We start from the raw sequence: 18,552 nt of genomic DNA, 5'->3' as shown, positions 1-18,552 counted from the left end.
TTGGAAAGAGGAAGTGAGGTGAATAATTGTTTAGAAGGTCTGTAGCAGGTTGAGTGAAGTCTGTACTGCAGAAGAAGAACATAGCACAGGATTTGGGATTGGGTGGGGATTTTGTTTGTAATTGAAGATTGTGTGGTGTGTGCTTTAGTGGCCTCTTCACATCATATTTCAGCTTATACTGTCCTGAACAGTTTGCTTTCTTAAACAGAGCGCTACTATAATTGCATAGCGGTACATTGGACAAAATTGTGTTGCTGCTGACTAAGGGACTATGAGAGATCAGTTAAAGTGAAAATGTAGCTAAAGTTTATCTGGATGTAGATTTTCCTTCTACCTTTGGAAAAAACAGGATCTCAAACACAAGTTTTCCAGTGTAGTCAAGTCTATGACAGAGATTTGACTCAATCTGATTACTAAGATTTGGTTTTGGTATGAGAAGGAATGACAGAGGGAAGCAGTGCTTTACCTTCAAGCAGGCACACTTTTTTTTGCCCAGAAGTACCATGGACCAACAAATGATGCATATTGAATATTTTATTACCTTCATTATTTTTGCAGGTCTGCTTTGAAAATTGTCCCCACATTGCTTTTTCTTAACAAAACTATTTTGCTTTTATAGATGTAATATTTGCGTGGAAATATTTGTAATCATACTGAAACCGGTAGAGACCTTTTTAGACCTGAAGAATGGTCAGCTTTTGTTTAGCTAGGAGCTCTTCAAGAGAGAAATTCAGCTAGAGTCCAAAGAATGATTTCCAGTTGTGAGTCATTAAATATGACAAACTCTTCCCTTTTTCACAAGAAGGTGACTGTCACCCCTTAGTGCTGAGCATTCGGATGATAATTTTGAAGAATCTATGGACGAAGATGATTTTGTACTGTCCAGAGACTGTTTTGAGAAGCTAGCAATCAAGAAGTTTTTGGCTGGCCTGCAGCTGGGTATAGTTTGGTACTTAGGAAAGATTTAAGCAATAAGCATAGCTGAAAGATACAGACCACTTGAGCAGAAGTCTGTTTTTAAGAAGCCGTGTTTCAGTGTTTACTCAGTATTTAATCTGCCAGGAATTTTAGACACTCCTATGTATTTCTCCCCACAGCAAACATTTTTTAAGTATACAAAGAGTGAAGATTATTCAACAGCCATGAAATGTTCTACTGCAATAAATGGGTAGCAAGGTGATGTCAGAAATAGACAGCAGACTTGTGTGAATAAATAAATAGGGTAACCAGCTATCTGCTTAATATTTAACAATGGAGGCTGTTTGCTGCAGTGGTCTTGTGCACCACCTATAGTGATGCTTTCTCTTGGGTAAGAAATGTACCGGGTGGTTTGTGGAAAGGTACAGTAGTTGTGTATTTGATAAAAGCTGAACAATCCTCTGAATCTTTGTAATAAATAATTTTTTGTTTGTTTGTTTTTGTAGTTTGACACATGAGATAGGGAAAAATCAATGTACATTTCTAAAATCTATTTATCTGAGAACATTTTAAAACCAAAGTGGAAGGTTACTTGGATATAGCATCATGAGTGTATCTTTTTCAAGTGCAGTAACGGTTAGAGCTGCTCAGCTATGAGAAATGTGACATCGGGAAACTGATCCGTGATGGAAAAGAGCTGTGGAGCTGCAGTTAGGTTAGGTTTAGTCAGTGTGAAACTGGAGATACTCTATTCATATGCTACTGAATAAAGCTTATAGCTGGAGACCAGCATGAAGCTTATGGTATGCACATTTGAGAATGGTGGATACCCTAAGGGAATACTGTTCTCAATGCCCACAGTTATCTCTATGGAAGGGAAGACCTGTCCTGCGTTTAGGTGGCACATGCTTATTACTGTTTTCAGATTCTCCTTTATAAATTCGTTGTGGGTGCGCCCATCCAAGCACAGGAACTGCAGTGTTTAAAGATCAGTGTAGAAGATATTTACAGTATGTGGACGCAGAGTAGAGAAAGGAATAATAGTGCTGTGTAGGAGATATCTCAGAATAAAATGGAGTATTCTGGTATATAAATTGAACAAAAGGTCTGAAAACCATCTTTAAAATGTTAGCTGTGAGAGCAGTTGTGGAAATATGGGGGCCTGCTGAGAAATTCACCAGAAGGCACAAACACTCAATAGATCTTCTTCTGTCTGGGATTTAAAGAGTATTTCTGTCTTCTCATGACCAGATAAAAGAGTCAGACTACTTACTTTATTTCTGCCACAATCAGGAGAAAACAGTGGTTTTGAGGGAGAAAATATTCCCTCTTCTCAAAACTGAATACTGACTTTACTGAGGTGTGTTCAGTTACTTATGGAGTTATAGATCTTAAAACTGTTTTGTTGACCTGCAAGGAACGTTTTGTTGCTGTGTTCAAAGACTTCGGTTTTGCAAAGATCCCTCAGTGGTGGCCACAGCCTGTGTTTCTTTGCAGACACTTGAGATGGTGGATCGTTAGAATAAAGCATAATGCAAATTCAAACTGCATACGGAGATGGTTTGGATTTGTGGGGTGGAAACTCACAGCTTAAAGCCTTTCACATAGAACAGAACTGCGCTGCATTGTCTGCGTCTCTGTTCTTTTTGGTTATCAGTATTTTATTTCAATCCTTGAGTTCTCAGCTGTAGGATTTTCTCAATTGTGATGAGTCCGGAAATCAAGTGTTTTTACGGAGATTAAGTTGCTTCACTTTTTCCAGAACATGACTGATGTTTTATTAACAAGGGAATGAAGAAGTCTGTTTTAAATAATTAAGCAGGCTTCACTAATAGATGAACTGGGAGAGAGTAAAAGAATAGAAGTGAAATAAATATGAGTTTGTATTATTAAGATACTGTTTTCTTTCTCTGAGTGAACCTTTTAAGACTCTTTGTTGAGCACAAAGAATATAGGTCATCTCTCTGTCAAGAGCACAGTTTTAAAATTATATAGAAAGCCCAATTTAAGAAAAAAAGTATTTATATATGTTTTAATCCCCAGGGCGGAAATGGTGATTCATCAATCACACAAAAGAAAGCCAGTCAGAGTTTCTTAGTAGCAGAAGGTACTGGTGAAAATAAAACGCATTACTAGTCATGTAAAATAATAATAATAATAAAGTATTTTTTGTAAAGGACGTCAGAAAGTACACTACCATCTGCTTGAAAATATGTGTGCAAGGGATACAACATTCCCTTAGCGTCTTCATTCTGTAAGATACAGGTTTGTGGTCCTGTGATGTGTGCTTTTCTGAGTTGAGTACCAGCTGAGGGTTGAGAAAACTAAGATGCCACAGTTTAAATTAGAAGACAAATTGGAGTTTTGTTCTCGTGTCACAGGTAAAAAATGAATTCCATACATTGTTCCACAGTATGCATTAATGTGTACAGTAATTTTTCTTTTATTTTTTTTCAAAGCCTCCATTTTAACACTGCAATTAATGCAAATTTATACAAAGCAGACCAGTAATAATGGTTAGATATATTGTAAGGAAATTTAGCTCCTCAGCTCAGTTGTTTATAGGTACTTGAGATCATTTAAAAGCTATGAATATATGATGATGGTGTCAGTCTAGTTTTTAGTGGACAGAATTTTAACTGTTCAAGTCACAGCATTTACTCTACAACAACATAATAGGTAATTTTGGCCAAGACATATCACCTTCTGGTTGCTAATTGTTTGACTTCTGTTGTCTACTATGGAGTATACTTGGAATCAAGTCCGGAAAGAGGACAGCTGTGGTGGATTGCTTATTAAAAAGTTTAGCAGTGGAATTTAGGTGCATTTTCTTTCCACTTTCTCCTCCTGAAGGAAAGAAGAACAACTTCAACACTAGCTTATAACAATACTGAATGTACAGTGCTTAATAACACTACATACAGTGTGCAAGGAATGCAGTCATGGTCTGAAAGTCAGTTTTATATCAATAGCAAGGCATTGTTTGATAGGTTACAATGGATAGACAACTAAAGCAACTGGGCACTGCTTGCAGAATTTCAGATCTGACTGTACTTGCATGCTGGATCTGAAAATTTTGTAGTGCTTTGATGTTTACTTAATAAATGTGGTAGCAATCAGGGGACTTTTTATTGCTGAGGTCAATTAAATTTAAAGCTCTTTCTATACCCAGTTATCTCCTGGGAGTTAGTGTACAGGAAGAGTTAAGCAGCTGTTCTTTGGCCAAGAAGCCTGTATCCGGATATTTTAAGTCTTTTGTTTAACTTCATCTTGCTATGCTGAAGTAGTATTTCATCCTTTCTGTCCCAGTTTTATATGTGTCCCAAGGTTATACTGTTTTCAGGTACTCTGCAGCAATAAACAGGTAAAATAGCATTGCTTTTATAAAGCAAGAGCAGGTGGTTGTGTTTGAAGAAGTTTCAGTGTTGGTTATGTTTTTCTTCACAAGTTATTCAGCAACCAGCTGGGCCGACCTGGATAGGTTCCATGCAATACAATGCTTCATCCTCTCCTGTTACAAGTTCTGTTACTGAATTCCAATAAGCAGTAGCAGGGGAGGCTTCTCAAGTGGAGCGAGTTGCGTGTTTGTTAGAAGCAAACAACACTGAAATTGAGATGGAGAATTTTTGGATGTACCAGGTTGAGTACCATAAAAAAAATGTAAGTAGATATTCAAGAGGTCAACTTGTACCTTTTTATTACTGCACTTAAAACACTTATGTTCCCCTGATGGACCTCTCTATGTAATAACAGCATGCCTCACATGCATTTATTTTGTTTGTTCTGAAAGCAGTTTTGTTAGGTTTCTAGAACTTGTTTTGTTATCAGACAATGAAGCAGTCAGTAAGCATTTATTTTAGAATTCAGTTTGTACAGTAGCTGTGCAAGTTGTCTGTCTGCTGTGATTTGTCGATTTATTTCATTATGGGTACAAAAGCTACTTCCAGACTGTGACTGCATTCTTTCCTCGCGGATTGTGAGTGGTGGCTCTGAACAGGCTTTGTGATGTGAAGGAAAACTGAGTGTTTCTTCTTCAAAGGCTGACCTTGCTGGTAGGAGAGTTCTCACGAACAGTACTTGTTTCTTCTCATGTAAGAAACTTTGTAGGCAGTTTGATATTTTGTTTGATAATTTTGGCTAGGGAAGTGGATTCTTTTTTTCTTCCTTTTCTTTTTTCTTCTTTATTTTTTCCCCCTTCAGAAACAAAACAAAACAAAATATTCAAACAGCATATGGAAGGCTGTGTGGTCAGTTTTGTGGCTGCGTAATTCTGTAGGTAAAGACAGCTCAGTGAAGGTATATTTGTAGTGCAACTGAATCAACCGTTGTATGTTTTAAATGGTGCAAAATTTTTAAATGTCAGCAACCAACTGGTTTAAATAAGATAGAGCCCTCATTTATAGTTGTTGGTATCTCAGCGTGTGAGTAGGAAAGTTTATTTGGCATTTTTAAGGCATCTTTTTTTCTGGAAACAGCCAATACTAAATGATAATATGCTTCACTTTTTTTTTTTTTTTTTTAATTTACTGTTTGAAGCTTAGTCTTACAAATACACTGGTGCTATTATTAGATTGATAGTAGTGTTCACCCACTGTATTTAATCCTAATACAAAAACATTACACAGCTTTTGGGAATGGGAGCACACTGAGGATGCACATTTAAGGTAATAGTCATCACTTGTGCAGTTGAGTGCCTGTGGTACTGTAACTCTTGGATAACTGCACAGCAAGTCGAGGGAGCTTGCATCTCTCTTGCACACCTGCATGAATGGCAGTGGTGTAAAGAGAAATGACATTCAGTCTGACAGTGCAAGCACAGACAGTAGTCTTAGGGATCATTTCACAGCTGCATCCAGTCTGTCAGGTAGTCATCTCACTTTCATGCTGCAGTTGTGATTGAAAATGGAGGGATATCTAGGGACTGCTCCTCTACTGTTGTTAGAGACATCTGTAAAAGGTATCGCTTGCTAACTCTGTGGTAGCCTTTATTAATTGACTGTAATTCTAACATTTGCCAAGTATTCACATTAGTCTTTTATCAGGTATGAGGATAAACAGGAAGAGGAGGAGAGAATTTTACTTTATGGTTTCATCATTGAAGATAAACTTGCAAAACTTTTATTTTATTTTATTTTATTTTTTGTATGCAGTTTCAGAGAACTCAGTACTTCAACCAGAGCAGAAGCATAGCAAGGGTTATCTGCCAGCTCACAGCAGTGATGTTGCAGCCCTTGTCTGCTTTGACTGATATGCCATATCACTGTTCATGAAAATGAAAGAGTGGTATTTGACTATTTTACCATGGGTGATGAACTGTTGAACTGACCAAACTCCCTATGTCAAAGGAGGTTGTAGAAATCTGGGTCGGCTGAGTTAAAACCCCAGCTTGTATAAACAAACACCAAAGTTTTCTCAGAGGATTTATATTTTGTCACTTGCACAGACATGTTTTGCAAGTACCTTCTTAAAATCTGCTTTTAAAATGCATTCTGTCTTGACGCTTTGTGCTCTCATATGTTTTGGTCACCATCATTAACTCCAACTCAATGTTGTGTCACACTTCTGCATTCCACTCCACCCTTCTGTGGTGTTTAGGTACCTCTCTATGTTCACTATCAGCGTTCATCAGGAAAAGCCTCTGATTAGAATGGCCTTTCCCATGATTACCAAAATACTCACTGACAGATCACATAGAGCTGGAAATCCCATTGCACTGCTTTGTATGCTGCTCCATTTGTTTTTCTACTGTGGAGTTCTAATGTGATGATGCTGAATGACCTGGAAATAGTATGAGAGACAGTTTCTCCACAAAATTGTCTGTGGGTTAAAGAAGTAAAGGAAATGAGGAAATTTGATGTAGAATGAACTGTGCAATATTTTCAAAGTTTGTACTGCATCTAGGTTGAGGAACCGTTGATTATACTGGTACTGCATACTCACTGAGTACAACAAGGAAGTCCTTGAATATATTTTGTGCAGTTAATAAAAGGTGTTTTTAAAGATAGTGGAATGACATTTATGGACAACTTTTGCAGCCTAGTTCTGCTTAGGTGAAATTAATTTATCACTTCAGGTTTATCATACCTGAAGGTCTGTGTGCTGCTAGGGAAAACTGGGGTCTTCTCTTCCATCTTTATAACTTGACAGTTAAGAATAAGGTGTCTTTAGTAAAATCCATTCTCTGGTCACGATCAACTCACCTGTCTACCATCACAGCATAGTTCTGCTTAGTGAAATCATATTTTATTTCCTAGCATGTGAGCATTCTAGAACACGGTTCTGTGTTGCTCACAGCTTTCAGTAAGCTCACAGAATCATCTGCCTGCATGTAACAGGAATCTTCTTGTGTAACAGGCAGCCCTGTGACTGCAGCTTGGTTGAATGCTGACAGTAGATGTAGGCAGTTGGCCCAGTGCCACAGGCAATCCTCCATTCACCCCACAGAAATGGCATTACGACATACTTTTTGGTTCAGTCTTTCTTGCCATTGTGTACAGATTTTCAAGTTTTCCACCTGTTTCATTTCAAGCATTACTGATAAGTAAATGGTTTTATAAGAAGATTTAGCTATTCAGACCAAGTCCAGTGAGGTACTGAGTTACATGTAATCACTGTGATAAAATCAAGGGTTACAGCATCTCAAAAATGTTTGTCCTGTTTTGTTTTTTATTTTTCCTTTTTTTCACTCTCATTTCTTATTTCCTCTGCCAAGCAAGAGGAAATTATGAAAGAAGAATTTCTACATTGGTCACTCAGATTATTATTTAATTTTACTTTCTTGCCATGTCTAGTCTCCATCTCCAGATTCTTCTTCACCTCGGGGTGCTGAGTCGTCAAGTAGGCAACATCACCAGGATGTCTGCAGTACAGCAGAGCCCTCCACTAATAAAGAGGTAGAGTGAAATCTTTTTAAAAGCCACCGTCGTCTTGTTCATGCTGCTCATGCCTTTCTGTTGTCATTCCCTTCTTATACCTGTGCAGTCCCTTCTCTTCTGTCAGTACTGCAATAAACTACAAGGCTGATTTACAGCTTCTTTCCCTTGTGCTTGCCTGGCTGTCTGACTGAATGTCTAACATACTTAAGAAGGGTTATCATGACATTTCTGACTCTGTTTGGGTGCCACAAAATTTACTTAACAGTCTCAAAGAAGAACAGAAGAAGTCGCTTTTGTATTAGAGGCAAACAAAGGAGCTCCTTACTTTTTTCCCATTCAAAATGTCTTCCAACAAAGAAAGTAATGTTTCTAAGAAAGGTGAATAACCCTCCTTAAATAAAATCAATTTAGTAGTAATTTTTTTGCTTAGTATATTAGCATTACTGTATTAGCTGGCTGAGCTGTTGGAAGAACTGAATGATCTGATGATAATTTGCCAGTGATTCATAGTCAGAATTTGGGAGTTATTGACTCCATGCTTTGCACATTAAAGATAAATACTTTCCTGCACATTATTTCACCTATTAGCTTTTTACAGCATGCTAGTTCCACCTACTCAAAATTTGGTTTATTTCCTTTTTTTTTCGATCAGTGGATTGCACCATTACATTTTTAGCTGCGATATTATTAGCTTCTTCAAGCCTTTAGCTTTCTACAGCTTATAGATTTCGTTACTTCACGTACTTTCTAACTGTTAACTATTTTTAGATAAACTTACTCAGAGGAAAAAGGAAAAGTCAAGAAGATAAGGTGCTGCTCATTTCAGTTTTTATTTGTTCACACATGATGACAGTTATTCCCAGTAAACCAGAATCCACAGTAGGATGTACAAGTCCATTTGTTCCTCTCAAATGAACAATAATGCCCGTTTTAGTATTGTTGTGAGAGAGGAGTGATAGAACAGGGCCATAGTTTTGGGGGATTATTTTAAGATCTTAATAATACTATGCCAAAAGGCAGTAAAAACACTAACAAGAGTAATGAAATATCAGTGCTCTCAGCATTTCATTATTCAGGGATAACTAAAATCAGAAGGTGGAGATTTCATCATATCAGCAATTTTGGCTGTTTCTTTAGTGTTATTGTGGTCTGAGTGGAATATCCTTTGACCTGGATTAAGATAAAAAAATATAAATTACAGGTTTTTTTGGTGAGGGATTTCACTGTAAGAGCACGTATGATGAGAGTTTAATGGTTTATATCTTGAAAAGTTGTATCAGCTAGCCAGATGGCTCAATAGTTGTGAAGTCAGTAGTTGTTCAAACAGAGAGCCCAAAGTTTATTTAAAAAGAAAAAAAGGGTGTTTTGGAGATGTTTCTTTGTCCTCTGGCTGTGGTCAGCATCCACCTGTTGAATATTCCTCTTAGCTCCATGCAAGTAGCAACAGCAAATGATTGTTGAGTCTATATAGGTAGGTGGTGCAGTAAAAAACATTAATCTGAAGAGCTGAAAGAGCTACACTTATGCAAATGAATGTCTCTATCCTTTCAGCAGCTGATACACCTTGGCAGCAGGAGATGGTGGCTTATTGACATCTTTATGCTAGTACTACCTCTCATGGGGAGCCTTCTTAGTTTTGTGGTACAGCTTAGTCATTTTTAGAAGGAACTAGTAATTAAAGGCTGTCATGTATGTTTTGTCTTTCTTCTGTGGTTTTTATAGCAAGATCAGCATCAGTGCTTGAAAAATAAAAATTTACCTACATGTATTTTCCATTTGCAAAAATGGAAAAGACTTTCTGGGGTTAGTCACTCAATCTGTTGCTTAGCAGAGACCTTCCTGGTTTGCCTGTCCTTAATCACTATCATACAGAACCCTAGTGAGTTTCCTTCAATAAAGGAAACTAATTTTGCATACTAGTATAAATGTGGATATGTATAAATGCAGCTTGAAGTTGTCTAAGATACTGTGCATTATTCTGACCATACATGGCTCTTCTTCTAATACTACTGTATTGGGCAGTCATCAAAGGAGTTACTACTGATACAAACAAGCTGTAGGTTCACTAAAGTTTTGTAATCCTTGGGTAATCCAAAATTCTTACCTGCAATGCTCGTGGCAGCAGCATCTGTTTCCATTATCTATTGTCATCTCTATGTAGCACATTGAATTTTCTTTGATGAGTTTTCCAGTGTAAGTGTGTTACAGAGTATAACAACATGGTGAGTCTTACTGAATTTGTAGCTTTCAGGTGCTTGAAGTGTTAACCAATGTCTTTCACATGGAAGGCTGCAGCTGGAAATAAGGTCTTCCTTTGTGCTGTGTATTAAAATATGCAAGATAGTGGTTTTTGGACCATTTACCTTTGAAAAGAATTGAAGCTAGCAGATATATTTTTATGCTTAATACAATGCAAGTAGAGCTGGTGTCAAAGTTCTGGTGACTTCAATTGTACCACAGAATATAATATTTGAAATGTTTTTAATAGGTGTATTGACATGAGGGATATATGTGAGAAAAGTAGTAATGAATATCCAAATTTGGTTAATGAACAACTAACTAAACTGACTTTTGGTCATGAATAATAAAAGCATATGGTAATTTTGTATATTTGTATGTGGCAGCTATTTGTGGTGGGAAACTCTGATCCTTGAGATGTGATGTGTTTTCCTGCATACCATTTGATTAGTGAAAGCAGAGCACTGTTTGATAGATAGTTAATATGCTAACAAATACCAGTTGAAAATTGAGCTTAGCATTTTGCCTGATAGCTAAACACATATATGGAGTACACAGAGCTTACCTGGGTGGTCAAAGTCTGAAACTACCAGAATAGAAGAGTAGAATAGTAAATCTTAATAAACAGTGATCTTCCTTTAATATTATTTTTTCTTTTTGTCATGGAGAACTTTTTAATCTGTATGTGCACATGCTCTGTTCTTTGTCTTAATTGCAGTCCAGAAAAAGCTTGGCTTCATTCCCAACCTATGTCGAAGGTAAGGTGGTTCTACAGTTTCTAAATATTTTTGCATATCTTAATAATTCCAGCATTTATAATGTATAAAATTTTATTTTCATTTGCTGTTTAGAAAAACTACTAGAGTTGGGTGCACCAATTTAGGTCAGATTGTTTTCAATCTGTAGCCTGAGCTAAATCCTACTGGGCTCTTTCTGAAGTTCAGGAATATGCATATCTTTTATTTTTTAGTATTTCATTCCAAATTCCTGCCTGATCTATAAGACTTTTATCAGTATCACATAAAGCACTGCTAATTTTTTTATGACGAACAAAGAAAAGAGGTTAAGTGAGATGACTGTTGTGCTCTGTCTAGCACTGAATTCAAGTGGCATGCTCATTCCAGTCTCAGTTGGATTAATTCGCAGGATTGAATTAATGGGACTAATTGGTAGGCCTGCTAGAGGAGATCTGCACTGCTTTACAGCTACTTGCCCTCTAATTACATAATGCTTCCTATCTTAGTGTTTAGGTTGTACTAGTGATGTGTTTATTGAGAAAGGCCTGCTATCTGAATTCATGTTATCTTTTGTGTGAATTTGCACTCCACACCGTAAAAAAAAAAAAACAAAACAAGAACAAGACATGCATGTTGTTATGTGGGCATGACAGAAGCCAAAAATTCAAAGTTTCATTGGTTGTTTTGCCCCACTAGCAGTTGCAATGTGTGCTTTACAGAGTGCTGGAAATAGAGTTGATCGTTTCAGCTGTCTTGGAACTCCTTGGATGGCTTTACAATTTGCTGTATTTAAATGATTAATAGGATTATCAGTCATTCTCTTTAGACTACAAATTGATCATTGTACTAATCTCTTAGATCCGTTATTTTACTCTTAGTAATGACTTACATTTCTTCAGGGCTCAAGTTTCTCATGCTTGTTCTAAGTGATTGTTAGTCTCCTGCGTTATAATGAAGGCAGAATTGGCATTCGGAGTAATGTTAAACTTTGAGCTTCATCACCTCATTTTTCAAAAAAAGCCTTGAGCTAATGAAAACTCCCTTCTAGCGTTACACTATTTTTTATTGTTTTGCTTTGTTCCTAGAATAGAAAACTTCAACAAACAAACAAAAAAAAGCCCTCAAACCCAACTACTTTTACCAGTTGAATTCTTTAAGATGATTTACGTTTTTTCATTTGTCTTGAACATCACTTATTTTTTTCTCACTTGTAAGGAATTAAGAAGCTCAGGTAGACCATTGGGTGATTCCTTTCACAAAAGGATGAGCTATTGTAAGAGACAGATTGAATTAATGATTACAGTTTTTGTCTAAGAGATGCTGTGAGATTTTACTTGGTGTGTTCTGAAAGTACTGTTTGCCATGTTGTCATGGTAAACTGTAGTAATCCAGAGGACCATTTACAGCCACCAGGTGCAGGCTCCAGTTGTCAGTGTTGTATTTTGCCATGATTTGGTGTGATTTTCTGCAGTGATTTCTCTCCTTTGTTACAGTTCCTGGACCTTGCGATCCTGAAGACTTAATTGATGGAATCATTTTTGCTGCCAATTACCTTGGTTCAACTCAGCTCCTTTCCGATAAAACTCCCTCCAAGAATGTGAGAATGATGCAGGCTCAGGAAGCTGTCAGCAGGATCAAGGTGAGGAATGATTCTGGCTGCTTTTCATGCTGTACCTTAAGACTGTGGATATGTAAGCAGTACTTTTCTTGTGTGGGCTATTCTGTGGTTTCAGGAAGGTTAAGTGCCTTATTTTTCTGCAAGGTAAATCACTTACTTGGTGCTGCTTTTTGAACGTGAGTGATAAAGAGAAGTTAACCAGATTCTAGAAAATTCATTAGCAGAATGAAGTTCTTTTTGGGGTTTCTGTTATGCCTCAGCACTGCTGTGCCTCAACACGGAAGGAATCTGTTCAGCTTGTTTCACTCATCAAATCCATAATTTATACATCCATCTAAATGAATGGGCTTGCATGTTCTTTGTTACAATGAATTTGTCATGGGGTGGAGGTCCTAGTGGCTGCATGATTGACCTGATAAAAGCAAGCTTGTGCACATGATTTTCTGAAACTAAGTGAATTTCAGAAAATTGTTTGCTTACTGCATGGCACACAATACCATTGTACAGTTCTTTGGCAGATTATGTTCTTCTCCTAGGTGATGGAAATGCCTCTCTGCCCCTTAGGATCTTTGGTGTTGGTTTTGGTTGATTTTGTTGGTGATTCCCATTCAAGCCAGACATTTTAGTGAGAACTTCATTATGATGGAAGGAGTTCCCGCTCCTAGGTTAATCACCACTTAAGATAGCTCTTAGGCCAAACGCGTAAAATATTGGCAGTGATACTTGTGCCTTACTCAAGCTTGCTTATGAAGTGTCCTTGATGTGACATTTATCTGTAGGTAGAAACCAAAGTTTATGAATTAAGATAGATCTTAGAAAAATCTGTAAACTTCAGAGTACTAGAAGGGAGGGAACAGCTTTCTTTAAGGCCTGTTGTGTTCACATACCTTCTAATCTGAATGTGTTTGAGTTTGATAATTCCTCTGATACTTCTATTTAGCAGGGCAGTTAGACCACATACGAGTTCCTTCAAAATATGGACAAGTTCTCCATACTAAACAAGTACCTCTGTAGATAAAAGCAGAAGAGTTGAGGGTTTTGTTGCATGGACACATAACTATGTGAAGTCAACATAAGTTGTAACAGATACAGTGCTTTCATCAAACTTAATTGATTTCATACTACCACCAACAGGTGCACTTAGTACTAGAAGAGCAATTGAACTATTTTCTGACTGTAGTCTTATTACTTGAAATTAACCTGTTTAATGACAGCATAGTAAAAAAAACTTCCATGTTTACAGTTTGCTCCTAATTTGTGCAGAACTGATGCTACAGTTTACATAGAGTAACAGCTTTCTCTGTTGGCTTTTTTTTGAGAGATTTGTGAAATTCGAGCTAACAAATGATTGAATTGCTGAATGTAATTTAAGATTGAAGCCACATGTGACAGTAATTTAATATTCTGCAAATTTTGTTTACCAGGTATCTTTTATGTGTTCAATAAGTTGCAGTATATTTTTTTGTGGAAGTTAAATGGCTCGAAAAAGTGGAGTCTTGCTGATTTTTTTAAAGATTTAAAATTTTGAAAATTGAGAATAATTACATAGTTATGTTTTATTTAGGTGAAGAGACTATTCATATTTAAAAACTGTGTTGTTTTCTTTAGATCAGGTAGCTTCTATTCTTTCTAAGCACCCAGAAATAATCCTCTGATCTTCCTTAGCAAGATAACAATGAAGAAGATTTGACTGGTAGTCTATTGCATGAAATTATCCTTATTTGATGAGGTGCTTTGGTTTTTTTTGTGAACTGTAACTTCTTTCATGACATTTCTGCGTAGTGTCAAACCACATCTTAACATCGGTAGTTCCATGTCATTACCTTGGTTCTATGAAATACTTGAAAGTCATCCTTCAAAAAGAGTGAAGCAGAGTAAATGCTCTCATTGAAACAAAGAGCAGAATTCTGAGTTTTTCATCTTCTCAGCCTGTGCTTTTCTACTTCTTTGAGACTGATCATTATGTGCAGCTTGGGACAGAAGGAGGGGAGAATTGTCTGGAAGTTTCATTTTGGAGAAGAGTTTGAGTGCTTTATCTCATTAGTGTCTCCCTCTTGCCCAGTGTATACCAGGACTCTATTATTCAACATATGGGTAGTATTTCCCAGTACCAGTGTAAATTAATATAATGCAGAGCCTGCAGCATGAAGCTGTTCTAATTGCTTTTTGCAGTGGTTTGTTATCACCAGGCTATCCGATATTACTCCATTTGGAAAATATGACTAAAAGCCTGTGTGAGAATGGTTTTTTTGTGTTTGTAAGTAAGCAGCATGTCCAAAATTTCAGTAGCTGCATTCAGATTTGTTTACACTGAAATTGACGGATTAAAGTGGTGAGCATCTGCATACTTTTTTTTTTTTTTTTTTTTTTTTTGTGTCTCTTAGTGGAGGCTTCATGTTTGTTCATCATAAAAGCAGTTGGCTCTGTATTTCTCATGAATCTTGTAGTGATAAGCCTCCACAAAAACGCCTGTGAATTTAATTAGCTAACATTAATTGTTGGATGTAAAAGGATATCTGCATGCTTAATGAGTATTGCATTTCTTTAGTAAGTAGGTTCATAAGTTCATTTCATCTTGGTTTGAATAATGTTTGCAAGATTGTAAGAAAGATGATGTTTATTTATGTAATTATTGTCACAGTAATAGTGTGTAAGTATGCTTGTTGCAGTAGGGTAGTATATCTTTGGATGTAGGCTAGTGAAACAAGTGACAAATTAGTGACAAGGGACTGTTCTAGGAGGCTGGAGCTGTGAAGTATGTGCTTTTCTTGAAAAAACAGTTGTCAGAGGAAATCTTTGTTCAGGAATGTGATGTGAATGCTGGCCTGGGTGTATTTGCATGTGAGAAGGAGAAAACAGAGGTGAAAGTTAGCTTCTGTTGCTTCTATCACTTGGTTTTTCCAGGAAAAACTACTGAAGTTTTATGTTGTTTTTAAGTTGTTGATTGGTTTTGAGGTTGTGGTGTGGGGCTATTAGGCAACTTGATTTTAAATTCCTTGAATTAGAAAAAATTGGAATAAAATGGTTAAAACTCTTCTCTCACCTTTTATATACAGGTGTTGCTTCAAAGACTGTACTCATGGCTTCTGCTACTGCAAGTGAGGGGGAGCTTCTTTTTTTCCCCTCATACAAACAAGCAAATAAGTGAAAATCTGTTTGTTGAGAGCAGTATTTTGAATGGAAAAAAAATAAATAAATCCTTTTGTATGTTTCCTGAGTGCTTTTCTTGGTGTGGTTTCTTTTCATTTTTTAAAGTGGTTGTGATATGAAACTTGAATAAGTGAAGTAAGAAAGAAAGAAAGAAAATTAATCTGAGTTGGATTAATTTAGAGCAGCTAGAAGTCTGTGAGCCCTGGCATTAGCATGCAGATTCCTGCTTGACTTGGAGTCTCTGTAAATTCTTCTCTAACTGTTCTCCTGTCTCTGTTTATTCCATGCTAAGCAGATGGCCCAGAAATTAGCCAAAAGCAGGAAGAAGGTGCAGTACAAACTCCATCAGCTTTATTTTATGCCTGTTCTTTTGTTTTCTGGGAGGTTTTCCTGCCTTTCTTTTTATTTTGTGTTATTTTCTGCATCCAGCAAGTTTTTATTTGTTTTCTTTTTTAAGATTATTTCTGAGCCACCATACGAGTTGACATTTCTCAGAAATCAGTTGCCTGGTTGGCCTTTTTTCGTTGCTTATCATTAGCCATTTCATGTTAGAAATAGAGTAAAAATTGGAATTATCAAATGGTTACAGGCAGTACCCAAAATCCACACTAAAGAAACAGGACAAACGTGAGAAAGGTTCTAACTCTGTAAAATGACGGATTAAAAATAAATCTATTTTTTTATTTGATCTTTTATCTAGATAAAGAATTATTTGTTTGATTCATGGATGTGTCAAATTGCTGGATGCAAAAAAAAAAAAAAAAAAAAAAAATTTACATATACATGGTAATCTGCCAACAGTGACTCACTTTAATAATAAGTTTTCTTTATGGAGATTTTAATTACCTTTTAACAAATCTTAACTTGTAAAAAAAAATAATAATGATAATAAATTACAAGCATTGGCTTTCTGCTGACAAAGATCTAACTTCTGTGGTGGGGTTGATGCTTGATTAGTATATTGTCTGACTGTGAAGGCTTTCTTACCAAAACTGCTCTATGAATTGCTTAGACTCACCGTTGGTATGTGTTGTTTTCTTTTCCATTGGTCTGAGCAGTTGCTGTAAGCTTAAAAAGAAGTTCCTCAGGCAAGAGTTACTGCTAGGTGTTTCTGTTGCTGGTGTTGAAAGAAAATTCTTTAAAGCGGGATTGCTAATGTGGCAAAAATGTGGAAGAATCATACTAATTTGCATGAAATATTGGTACAGTTCATGTTGCAGTCACATATAACTTTATTGGATCAGTAAAGGTACCAGGGATGTTTTTATGGGGTTAACAATTGTTTGAGTAATATCCAATTCACTTTCATAAATCAGTATATAGTTTCCATATCTTTGTGTTTCTCTTTAGCTTTTGCAGTCTAATACTCTATCTTGCATTGCTGTTCTGGTGACTGTGTTTTAGTACGCCCCTGTTTGTGAGCTAATATCACTAGTAAGGATGTTACCTTGTGTGTGTTTTTGACTCTAATCCATTTATTTGCAGGCTCCGGAAGGAGAATCTCAACCTATGACTGAAGTGGACCTCTTCATTTCTACACAAAGAATTAAAGTACTGAATGCAGACACACAGGTACAGACAAGGATACCTTTATAACAGTAGGCTATTGAAAGAGACTTTCACCTGCCCTCCAGAAGTTGTCTTTCAAAAAGTGCTGGCTCCTCCCTGTAGGATTTCCTAGGAAGAAGTCCATGCTTTAGAGCCTGACCCTATAAGCAGTTAGCTGGTGTGTCTGTAGTAAATTATTAGAAACTTTGGGCAAACAAACTGCAGTCCACTCACTTTTTATTAGCTGTCATGTGACAAGTATTGATTGTGCCCAGAGTAACCAGGAATGTTTGGATAATTTGAAAGCTATTATGCTTTGCATGGTGAATCTGTATATCCCCAGCATATTCAGGTTCTGATATTGAGGTTTTTGTGTAAATTTGAATTGATAAAATGTTTCCTTTGCTTTACTCTTTTGGAAATCAAAACTCATGTTTTCTATTGGCATCTTCTTTCGTGTATGACACTTTGTATGGCCTTCACTTGACTGAGGTCTTATATTGACATCTGTATGTTTATGTAGTACTCAGTGTCCAGTTGAAACTTCAACAAAAGAGCTTCTCATATTGTTTTTTCTTCTGTTGCTTAGGAAACCATGATGGATCATCCCCTGCGGACCATTTCTTACATCGCAGATATAGGGAATATAGTTGTTCTAATGGCTCGCAGGAGAATGCCACGGTCTAACTCCCAGGATAATGTGGAAGCATCTCACCCTTCCCAGGATGGAAAGAGACAGTACAAAATGATTTGCCATGTCTTTGAGTCTGAGGATGTAAGGAATTACCTGTCTCATAATTTTTTAGGGGTGGAAATGTAAGCGCATCTTGGTAGGCTTGAAGCCCAATAAACAGTGATCCTGTTTGTTCATTAATTGCAGCAAGGTATCTCATCTTGATTTCTGTTGGCATGTTTGGATCATACATTTTAACCATCAAAATTGATGTTTATAGAAAAGATACATGTTTTTAAGTTTCCACAGTATCTTTCTGTAGAAATAAGATAAGGAGATTCCATTGCCACAGTTTACTTAAACAAGCTCATAATCTGCCGGTGAGAATGAATGCCTATTAAAGATGGTTGTTTTCCCAGGGAATTTCTGATCTGAACGTCACCTTGAAGAGTACTGCATCTGAGAAACACCTTTTTCTTTTTCTTTTCTTTTTCTTTTTCTTTTTCTTTTCTTTTTCTTTTTCTTTTTCTTTTTCTTTTTCTTTTTCTTTTTCTTTTTCTTTTTCTTTTTCTTTTTCTTTTTCTTTTTCTTTTTCTTTTTCTCTTTCTCTTTCTCTTTCTCTTCTCTTCTCTTCTCTTCTCTTTCTCTTTCTCTTTCTCTTTCTCTTTCTCTTTCTCTTTCTCTTTCTCTTTCTCTTTCTCTTTCTCTTTCTCTTTCTCTTTCTCTTTCTCTTCTCTTTCTCTTTCTCTTTCTCTTTCTCTTTTCTCTTTCTCTTTCTCTTTCTCTTTCTCTTTA

The 18,552-nt window shown here is 36.5% G+C and overlaps 1 protein-coding gene across 3 annotated transcripts in view; it reads left to right on the top strand.

The window, feature by feature from the left end:
* Positions 1-18,552, top strand: part of APBA1 (amyloid beta precursor protein binding family A member 1) — a 75,104-nt gene that overhangs the window by 45,263 nt on the left and 11,289 nt on the right. For 2 of the 3 annotated variants that reach the window (XM_072359254.1, XM_072359253.1), the window contains exons 3-8: positions 7,710-7,811; positions 10,750-10,789; positions 12,262-12,407; positions 15,832-15,864; positions 17,022-17,108; positions 17,674-17,859. In XM_072359254.1, coding sequence (XP_072215355.1) covers positions 7,710-7,811; positions 10,750-10,789; positions 12,262-12,407; positions 15,832-15,864; positions 17,022-17,108; positions 17,674-17,859 — 594 coding nt within the window. The remainder of the gene's footprint in view (positions 1-7,709; positions 7,812-10,749; positions 10,790-12,261; positions 12,408-15,831; positions 15,865-17,021; positions 17,109-17,673; positions 17,860-18,552) is intronic. The other variant, XM_072359255.1, reaches the window with a different exon arrangement.

This window comes from Excalfactoria chinensis, chromosome Z, assembly GCF_039878825.1.
Source record: "Excalfactoria chinensis isolate bCotChi1 chromosome Z, bCotChi1.hap2, whole genome shotgun sequence".
Taxonomy (NCBI): domain Eukaryota; kingdom Metazoa; phylum Chordata; class Aves; order Galliformes; family Phasianidae; genus Excalfactoria; species Excalfactoria chinensis.
This window is presented reverse-complemented; position numbering and strand designations above follow the sequence as displayed.